This window comes from Delphinapterus leucas, chromosome 6 (genome assembly GCF_059928025.1).
Source record: "Delphinapterus leucas isolate spDelLeu-1000000601 "Yukka" chromosome 6, BTC_Dleu_Yukka2, whole genome shotgun sequence".
Taxonomy (NCBI): Eukaryota; Metazoa; Chordata; class Mammalia; order Artiodactyla; family Monodontidae; genus Delphinapterus; species Delphinapterus leucas.
Genome location: NC_143134.1, coordinates 76552593 through 76563810, shown reverse-complemented (window position 1 = coordinate 76563810; position 11218 = coordinate 76552593). Strand labels below are relative to the sequence as shown.

At 35.3% G+C, this 11218-nt stretch overlaps 1 protein-coding gene across 1 annotated transcript in view; it reads left to right on the top strand.

Annotated features, from left to right (window-relative positions):
• Positions 1–3929: 3929 nt before the first annotated feature.
• Positions 3930–11218, top strand: part of TRPM3 (transient receptor potential cation channel subfamily M member 3) — a 248298-nt gene continuing 241009 nt past the window's right edge. Inside the window, exons 1-3 of the mRNA XM_089912633.1 lie at positions 3930–3965; positions 4773–4986; positions 8102–8226. Coding sequence (XP_089768759.1) covers positions 3930–3965; positions 4773–4986; positions 8102–8226 — 375 coding nt within the window. The remainder of the gene's footprint in view (positions 3966–4772; positions 4987–8101; positions 8227–11218) is intronic.

Genomic DNA, 11218 nt, shown 5'->3' with positions numbered 1-11218 from the left:
CATATTCACTAGATTCATTGGTCACTTTCCAGTGAACTGCTTACATGATCAGTAAATTGGGCTCCTTATTGGTAAGTTGTAACTTTAAAAGCCCCAAAGGGAATTAGTTACCAAGTGAGACTTATTCCTAAAAATGCATTAGGATTATTATTACTAATTACCATAAATAATTGAACTCCATAATATGTTATTTTTTAATATTCTTTCTTTATTTAATTTTATTTTGGCTGTGCCAGGTCTTAGTTGCGATGTGTGCAATATCTTCATTGCTAGCATGTGGGATCTTTAGTTGTGGCATGCGGGCTTCTTAGTTGTGGCATGTGAACTCTCAGTTGCAGCATGCATGTGGGATCTAGTTCCCCGACCAGGGATCAAACCCAGGCCCCCTGCATTGGGAGCGTGGAGTCTTACCCACTAGATCACAGGGAAGTCCCCATAATATGTTATTTAGCTAGGTTACACATACTAAAATTATTACACAATCTCTGTAGTGATTTAGCATGATTGCCATATCTCTTCACATTGAGTTAATTAGTAATGTATGTGTGTCTGTTCCCAGACACTACCTGTGGCTCAGAATCTCACATTATTTACCTGGCTAAATGAAACGTGCAGGTAGGATTGCTCAGTGAGGCATCTTGAAGTTCCAAAAGCCATAATCACACTACTTTTCTTGTTTTTCAAAACATTTTACTGTTCTCATGTAAGCCTTCTCTAATCATTGGGACTACAGCTTTACAGTTCTTCAGAAATTTTAGGAACCACTATCTAGGCTTGCAAGGGGATTTTAGAAGGATTTTTTAATTTTAGAAGGATTTTTATACTTTAGATGTTTTTCTATATTTAGAAGTGTAATTTATATCTCACCTTAGAAGAATATGGATTCTTATTTAGTTGGGGTTTTTTGAAGGAATAAGAAAGTGATACTGAAATAAAGTTACTGAATAATTTGAGAAGCAGTTTCTTAGCATCTTCCACAATGAACATTCTTGGTTTGTATAGTTTGGAAGCCTTGTGAGTCTCAGTTCTAGTTTATTTTACTAAATATCCCTTTCTAGAATTATTCAAAATGGTATAAATTTAATCTAGTAAAGCTACCAAATTTTAACTACTTAAGTAGCATAAGTTCAGTGTAGGGGCACAGAAAACACTTTATTCTTTTATTTTATAGCGTTCATTATATAGATAGCTTTCTTATAAACAGTCACTCAATGAGATAATAAATATAACAATAGATAATTTTAAAAGCTTTTATTTAAGAAACCTTGTGTTTGCTTCTACCACTGCAGTACCCTTTCTCCAGCCCCAAGGCTGGACAATAAATTGTCATCTCCTGCATAACCTTTTTTATTTATACATCCGAAAGCATATGTTTGTATGATTACATGCAAGTCTATTCTTTTTGTGGTTATGCAACTTCAACATTAATACTTCACAAATTCCAAAAAAAGCACATGTTGTTGTTGAAGATTTCTGCTGATATCTGAAAGTTCTTGCCCTCTACATGAGAGTTTGTGTACAAAATATGCGGTTTCCCACATTGTAAACTTTAGTTAAATTCTATTGATATAAGTAATATAATTCTTTTTTTTAACATCTTTATTGGAGTATAATTGCTTTACAATGGTGTCTTAGTTTCTGCTGTATAACAGAGTGAATCAGCTGTATGTATACAGATATCCCCATATCCCCTCCCTCTTGCACCTCCCTCCCACCCTCCCTATCCCACCCCTCTAGGTGGTCACAAAGCACCGAGCTGATCTCCCTGTGCTATGCAACTGCTTCCCACTAGCTATTATATCACTTATTTTATACACTACCAAATGTAAAATAAGTGATATAATTCTTTTGATATAATGTACTTAGCTAAAATTGCCAACCTTTACTCTTTCCATTCTGGAATTGATTTTTGCTGAGTAGATTAAATCAATATAGAACCAGCTTGTTAGATTCTAACACTTCTTTGGATTTCTAGTATATATATATGAGAAACGGTAGCTCTTGTATTTCTTGATTATGCAGCTTAATTTATCAAGCTACTTTGATGTTTTGTATGTTTGTGCCTCACATTTCTGCTAAATATATTTAAAATATACTTTAACAAAAGAATTGACATATAATTTTTAAGGTTTTTGCAACAGTGGGGTCTCCCCGATCCAAAAAATATTACAATAAATTGTCATCTCCTGCATAACCTTTTTTATTTATACATCCAAAAGCATATGTTTGTATGATTACATGCAAGTCTGTTCTTTTTGTGGTTATGTAACTTCAACATTAATACTTCACAAATTCCAAAATTAAAACTTTTCTCTCTCACATAATATATAGACTTTAGAATGCTTTGACTCTAATTACTACTCCCTAATTTATATGCTATATTATCCAGTGCTTTAGTTCTATCCCTTTCCACCATATATTAGACACTATTATCATTTTATATTTTACAACCAGTGCTTTTTAAGATTTACCCTGTATGTGCTAATATCTTTGTTTACCATTCTTTCTTGTATCTCAGATCATCCATCTGGGATCATGTAACTTCTGCCTGCTACATATATCTTAAAATTTCCTTCAGTGAAGTCTGCTAGAAGTAAATTCTCAGTTTTGGTAGTCTAAAAATGTCTATAATGTGCTCTCATTTTGGAAAGATATTTTTGCTGAATTCTACACTGACAGATAATTTCTCTTTGCAAATTGAAGACACTGTTCTGGCATCCATTGTTGCTGTTGAAAGTAAGCCATCAGTCTAATGACTGTTTCTTTGTAGGTAATCTGTCTTTTTTTCTAGCTCCTTTTGAAGGCTTTTCCCCCTACCCTTTGGTGTTCTCTATGAGGTATCTGTGCGTGGGGTTTCTTTTTATTTATCTTGCTTGGGATTCATTGAGCTTCTTGAATCTGAGAATTAGTCATTCTGAGAAATTCCCAACCAATATCTCTTCAAGTATTGCCTCTTCCACATTATCTCTTTTATTTCTATCTAGAATTCTGATTACGTCTTCTAAAATTCTCAAATTTTCTTCTATGTTTTCAATTCCTCTATTTTTCTAGGCTGCATCTGGCTTATTTCTCTGGATCTATAGTTAACATGTCTGATCTGTAGTTTCATTTATCCCCTGTATTTTTCATTTAAATTGTTATATTTTAATTTCTAGAAGTTCTCTTTTTTACTCTTTTTCAAATGTATGTGATCATTTTTTATCATCACTTGTTCTTTATTCATATGTTCAATTTTCTCATTTATGTTTTTTAACATAGTAAATGTAGCTATTTCATATTCTCTCTCTGAACATTTCAGTATCTTTGAGGATCTTATTCTGCTATCCGTTGTCTTTTGGTTCTCATTCATGTTGCTTTACTTCCTTTTGCAATTTGTGATTTTATTTTTTTACAATGAAATGCTTATTTTCCCATGGGAATTATTTGAGACCTGGATTGATGATGTATTCCTCCACAGAGAATTTGCATTTACTTCTGAGAGTTATCTGGAGCCATTACCCCACCAGCACCATCTTATATTAAATACTCTGATGTTTCTCAAACCACACTGGGAGTGTGAATGTGGACCAGAACCTGTATGAGGACCCACTTTTGTTTATAAATAACCAGAGGAGAATTTTTTTTTCCCATCTGCTGAGAATCAAGGTTGAGGCAGGCAAGTTTCCTTGCTCTATTCTTCTGACCATCAGCCTTATTTATTTTTCTTCCTAACACTTGAGAGTGGAGCCCTTTGAAGTATCCCAGCTTTATGTGGGGTCTCTCCTTAGGCACCTAGGCACCCCCATACTGCATTAAGTTACCAAAGCAGATGCTCATGGTCTTCCAGGATTCAGGAGAAAGCCTCAAGGCCAAAGCTTGCTTTGGTATTTCCTTAGCTCCTGAGATTCCAGCTTCTACTTTGTTTAGGTATCTGAATATTCTCTCTTTTCATGCCAGCTCAGCAATACATTTCAAAAGGCTTTCAGGTGCATTTGCCCAATATTCCAGTTGTTTCCAGCTAGAAATGGAGTATTTATATAATTAAAGACCTAAATGAGTATGTGTGTATATATATATATAGTTATATAGATGTTTATCATTATGTGTATTTATAGCATTTTATTTATATATACTTATCATAACTTTATTTCCAGTTGCATCTGGTAATACCTTGGTATCTGCTATGCACTTCAATTTTTTTCAACTCTTCTACAAAAATAATTGGAATGACTTCTGTCACTTTTCTTTGAAAGATAAAGAAAACATTTGGTATGCAGTTATTTTTAGATTTAAATAAATATAATCAGCTGTTACCATATTTTAAAATTCTTGTTACATTATGTAGAACTGTAGAATTTTTCAAAACCTCTCAAAATAGTAGGGTCACAGAAACAGTCATATCTAGGTCCAGTTGGTATAGAGGGATTATTTATATTGAAAATGTTGGCAACATTTGAACTGTTGCACAAATTTTAAGGTTGGTAAGATATAAATACGATTTCCTTTGAGCAAAGAACCCATCCCAGGGAAAGTTGTGTTTACACTGCATTTTAGAAAGTTAAATAATTTAAAAATTTGTAGTCATTCAGAATTTCAAGAAAACCTTTTAAAATGGTGAATCCCTTTGTCTAGAAGGCTCTTTTGGTAAAGCAATTGATTTGCCCCTTTTAAAAAATCTAGTTTTTATAAGACGTTTTCTTCAAGTAACTATACATATCATTGCAATCAGTAAAGATAAGCAGCCACAGTCAGCCCTGCCCTGTCTCCCTAATCAATGGTCGTCCTTCTTCTAGTACGTACGAGTATCTTTCGATACAAAACCTGATCTCCTCCTACACCTGATGACCAAGGAATGGCAGTTGGAGCTTCCCAAGCTTCTCATCTCAGTTCATGGGGGCCTACAGAACTTTGAACTCCAGCCAAAACTCAAGCAAGTCTTTGGGAAAGGTCTCATCAAAGCAGCCATGACAACTGGAGCATGGATATTCACTGGAGGTGTTAACACAGGTAATTGGAAGTGGGACAGAGAAGGACAACATAAGGCCACGAGAGTGTTGTGACTAAGGTCATTTTCTCCTGAGGTTAAATATATTTACATTCCCCCACCTCAGCCCCTACACCTGTGTGTCCACACCTGCTGGTTATTGCTCCTTTCACTGAGTCTCTCTCCTTCCTCTACCTAAATGATAACTGTACTGTCATTTCTCAACCAAGAAGAATTATTTACACTTAAGAAACAAATTGGGATATTTAATACTCGACTACAGAATTTATAAACACGACTAGTGGAATTTCACAGGATATTTTCAATACCTCATTTTGCCAAATAGGCATCCAGTAATTTTTTAAGGAATAACTTTTGCTCTAAATTGGAGACTCTGTTCTTTAAGTGATTTTAAGTTTGATGCAAATAGCTTTAGAGTTTGCAGAATGCCCTTTCCATCTGGGGTGACAGCAAAGTCTGGAGTAACACGTGTTTATTATTTAAAGTATTTCATTGAATCAACTCTGCACCAACAGAAGACACACCCCACTCTGAACTCCGAGCAGTTTTTTCTACCTGCCAAATGAGTTTCTATATTGTGATCCAGGCAGGCTGTCAAATCAATTCTTACAAACCCACTTAGAGTTAAGTGCTTATCTGCAGAACATTAGGAATGTGCAGCAGATAATGGAATGGATGCCGTAAATGTTTTGATGTATTTCCCCAGCCTGAGTCAGAAGAGCCAATTGGAAGAGACAGGTAATGCTGCAGTAAATTAATTCAGACTTGTTTCAAGACTCAAAGTCTGCGCATGTGGACACATTTGAAGTTAGTGGGACATGCTGAACATAACCCTGGACCAACTAGTTTTAAATAAAATGTATCTCAATGTTGTTTATTCATTTGTTTGTAGTTTAGATGATGTCTGAGTGAGACCTGCACTCAGAATTCTCCTCCATACCTAGAAGTTGTGAACATTCAGCTCACAACAATATAGGTTCATTTACACAGCGAAATCTGCATATTGGCCGTGCCCATCGTTGTCATGTGAAACCCTGACTCAGTCTGTATAGTGACATGATCTTAGAATGACCTGCTCAGCCGGCTCTTTACTGTTTACTTTGTGATGATCGAATATCTACAGAGCAGTTTTCTTTCGTGGCTGTTCAGGCTTTAAGCTCCAACTTTCACTCACAGTTTAACAGGCATCATTCGCCTATAATTATTCAGTCTTTTGCTTTCCTGGCATAACCTGCATCTCCTGTGGAGATCAACTCAAAGGTTTCTAAAAGAAATGCTTACCAATCTTCTGTTTGGGGGAACTTGGAACATTGTTTATTGTTTTTCTTCTTTTGTGAAATGCATCCAATATCAAAAGAAGAATTAACAGCGTAAATGTTGTAAACCAAAGAGTTCACCTCTGCCTCTCTCCAGGCATAGTGTTCAATCCAACACTCAAAGTGTGTTCGATTGAACACTCAGCTTGGGTAAAAGGTGAAGGCGGAATTGTGGCAGATGGAGGGAGGGGCTACCATGAAGTTAACCTTCTTGTCCAGGACTGGACCCCAAATGAGTTTTGCATATAAATAGGAAAAAACTTAACACTAATATTCACACCTTTACTCTTGTATTTGGTTTTCTTTATCAGTACTTTCTCATAGAAGATCCATAGATGAGATAGTAAGTGAAATTGATATGCTTCCCAATGCTCCCAGCACAGCTCAGCATGGATTAGTGGCTATTTACACTACTCTGTTATTTGATTTTTTTTAAAGGAGGCTTTTTCTGTTTGATCTTATGAATATTTCAGAATTGAGTTGTTCACACATGTCTGTTGTCTCCTGTGATTAAATTGCCTGGTGTGTTTTGTGTGCTTAGTTAGTTCAGTGGTGCCCAGTTCCTGAGCCCTCGCTCTGTGCTGGCACCTGAAGAGAGTAAGACGCTGATCTCCAACCTTCCCCTAAATGAGTTTACTCTGAGCAGAGACATCCTCACATGTGATTATGAACCAAAGAAGAATATGTTCAGTGACATACTGAACTATTCAAAATATACAAACTGCAACCCTGTTCAAATGGAGAAGAAATCAAATCCAACTCAGCTTTCATATAGGAGATGGAACTAGGTGTGAGTTTTTCCTTGAAGAATGGGTGGAATTTTCCTTAAAGTATAAATGGAAGCATCTTTTCTTAGAGAATGTATTTTATATCTTCTATAAAAATGATCACTTGAGAGAGAAGTTAAAAGATTAGAAATTATATCTTATTTAAATGGTTTATTAAAAGATAAAAGGTAGTTCCCTACCATCTTGTAAACTGAATTTTCTCACTCTTAACTATGGTGAGGAAAGGCGTGGTGATGGGAAGGCCATCATGACAGAAGAGGAAAATAATTAGAATGATGTCTAAAAAGGTGTATTTATGTATTTTTAACATAAATTTTCCACAGAATATGTCAACATTTTCTTTACAAGCAGGGTCTCCACATTATGTGTCCATAAATAAGAAGTTGAAATCAAGATTAACAAAATCTGAGCTAAGTAATTACTCTATTTGCTGACCCTAACTCATACACAAACTGTGGTATAGATTTAATATAATATTATTTATGATGCTTTTTATAGGATATTGTCGTGGTATTAGTACTTAGTCATAGTAACACATCATTATACTTATAATACAAGAAAAGATTCTCTAAGTTTGAAGTATCGTATTTATTCTTTTTTTATAAATGAAGTTTTATTATTATTTTGGCCATGCGGCTTGCAGGATCTTAGTTCCCTGACCAGGGATCGAACCCATGGCCCTTGCAGTGGAAGTGCAGAGTCCTAACCACTGGACCACCAGGGAAGTCCCTGTATTTATTCTTTTTATAGATATTGTATACATCTTTTTTTTCATATGAGATAGAATAAGAAATGTATTACTAGAGTTCATATACAAGTCCAGCAAATGTATCTGGCATTAGAGCTGCAAGTTTATGTTCTCTCCTGAACACGTGTAGTTCGTGTAGAAATGTGTCAAAACTTTATATTCAGTGCATTTAATCTTAGGAAAAACAGTTACCACAATTTCCTTTAGATCAATGGAAAGTAATTGCTTTAAAAGGCAAGAGTAATACTTCTCTTTTTCCTCTTAGGTGTTATTCGTCATGTTGGAGATGCCTTGAAGGATCATGCATCTAAGTCTAGAGGGAAGATATGTACCATAGGTATCGCCCCTTGGGGAATTGTGGAAAACCAGGAGGACCTGATTGGAAGAGATGTAAGTCCTGGGAGCTCCCTGTATGTGACTTCTCATAGAGGTGATATCAAAAGAGTAAAATAAAATTAGAATTCAAACTATGCATACTGGATTACTCTGTCAGTCCACACCTCCCAAAATGAAACTGATGTTAGGAATAGTTATGGGAGACTATTTATTTTCCAGAATCTATCTATGTGAACTCCGTGTCAGTTCTTAGGATTAGGAAAGGTCCTAAGTAAGACTTATCAACTACCCTCTTGGTTTGAATCAAGCAATGGTCTTTTATCACCCATCAGATTTTGTAAGTGCTCTTGGCACAGTTATGTGAAGATTAATTAACAGCATGAATTCATTGACTGATACATAAAATGAGGACTTTCCTCACCCCAGGTCTCCAGCTTCTTTATTTGAGTGCCCTTCACCTAGGACAGGAGGCTACAGAGGGAGATTCTTTCCATTCAAACTTGTGGCTTCCCTGGTTGGCCTTTCTTTTGCTAAATGCTTGGGTGAGGAGTGGCACAGTTGGGATCTTTATTTCCTGCTCTGGAGCTACTCAGAAGCCCACGACCAAACTCAGCAGGTCGTTAACCTCTCTTTCCTGTTCTGATGTCAGGAGCCACACACTGACCAATCAATCAACAGTTTTGCCAGAGAAAATTTGGTCCTATTTTTTCTGAGTCACTGTCTTATTTCCAGGGTCTCTTTTTCGTTTGTTTAAAACCACAAACAGGTCATTCCCCACCTACCTTCTAGGGTTTTTCTCTCCTACTAACAACCAGACTTTTTCCCCTGTGTAATACTTTCCAAAATTCCACTGGTATGAGTTAGACTATGTACACAGATTGCCATGCATTATTTATTTCTTTTGTCCCCAATAATTTTAGCAATTAATTATTTATCAATGCTTCTCTATATCAGATCAATACAATCCTCCATTCCCAATCAAGGCCTGCCATAGAGTAATAAATGTGCTTCGCAGTTCTCTCTAAGTAACATGAAGTCTGTCTGAGTCAAAAAAAAAAAAAAAAAAAAAAAAAATTTTTTTTTTAATCAAACTGGTCCTGAACTGCTTCTTCGTGTTGCAGTAAAATGAAACCATCTTATTTCAGTGCAACACAGTATGTGCAATTTTTAAAAATGCAATGCAAAATACTTTGAATTTAAAAATCAAAGATCATGAAATGGAAGCAGTAAATAAACACTCTTTGAATCCTTCAGAACTTTATTTAAGTGATAAATAACTTTATTTTAAGTGATAAGAAATGTCCATATCTATGCTACCAAATTACATGTAGAAACACGAATTTATCCAGAATATGTAGAATAAGGAATGAGATAGTTTTATCAGTGTAATATTCTCTTAACTAAAATGTACTTGCTGTTTTGTATCATATAAAAATTGAATATCTCAAGCAGCAATTCCCAAAGTGTTACGTTGGCAGAACCGACTGGAAAAGTAATACTAATTTTTTCAAAGTATCTGGGACTAGTCTTTGATGGAACGTATTTGGGTTAATATTTGCCTTAGATTCCAAGTTGGCTTTTAAGTATATATCAGTTGCGAACTAGAACAAATACAGTTCTTAAAGAATTAGAATATGCTAAAATGCCCCCTAATACCAAGAGCATCTAATAGTTCATTTTATTAACAAATGAATTAACTATTTAAAATGTCATGATGATTCAGAAGTCATTTTTAAATGTTCATAGTTTCAGCATCTCTCTTGTAAACCTGAGTTGTTATTATTCAATTTTGTGGGGGGGAAACCGTTTTGGAACTTTCTCATGCAGATGAACTATGAATAAATGAAGGCTGATTATTTCTTTATTCAAGATAGAGTAACCATATAATTACCTCAGTTGCCTAATCATTTGCAGAGAATGCTGGCCTACTGCCTTTCTGTGTCATTTTGTTTGTCTTCTATTTCTGTATGATTGTGGAAAGACAATACTTACATTGTATTTACTTGCCTTGCTGGGTTGGGTGAATCACCCCTAATTCATTTTCCTCCAATTCTAGCTTTTTTTCTCTGCTTTCACCTCCTCATGTGCTCTTTTTCATTCTTCTTTTCTTTCTCCCTGTATTTCTTACCTGTTCTATGCCAATAGGAACTTACATATGCCTGTGCCAACGGGACTTACTTACATTGTCTGACTTCAAAACTAGTCTTGATCCCAGTTCAGGGAGCAGAAAAAGCCACTTATAAGTTCAATAAAATGTGCACATTCATTGTCCCTGCTCACAGGGCTCTAATAAAGGCAAGCCATGGCTCACAAAGATCCAAGTGAACTTGTGGAGAGACCGAGAAGAGGAAGTAAAATTGGCAGGTTGTAGAGAGCACAGGAAAAACAATCGTATTTTCATTTTTTAGTAAATCTTTGACCAAGATCTATTGAATTTCAACCACTCTGGCATGCTTTTCCCCCAAAATTGGGAAACCACAATACACATAGGACTTCTCAGGCTCTTATATAATAAGAGTTTGTTTTTCAAGTTGTAAATTATTTGGAGCAAAAGTGCTGTTTTTTGTGAGGTTTTTTTAATTTATTATTTTTTTTTAATCTGTGTACTGACCTATTTAGGTGATTCACTTTCCAATCGTGATTTTCTCTTTCCTATAGATTCTTTCCTCTTTTCTATTTATTTATTTATTTATTTAGCTGCACCACGCGGCTTGTGGGATCTCAGTTCTCTGTCCAGGGCTTGAACCCAGGCCCTCGGCAGTGAAAGCAAAGAGTCCTAACCACTGGACTGCCAGGGAATTCCCAAAAGTGCTGTTTTTGATATACAGGATTTATGACATAGTTTGAGGGACATTTAAATATGTGTTTATTATTCTAATGTATAATTTAAATGATAGTTTAAAAAGAATATGATGTTAGGCTGTCATAAAAAGAAATATTTGAATGAAATATGTAGTCACTGGTAAAAATCTCCCTAAAATTCATTAAAACAGAAGTGTTGTCTGGTAAGCTTCTTAAGTAGTTACAATAATTTCCATAGCTAGCT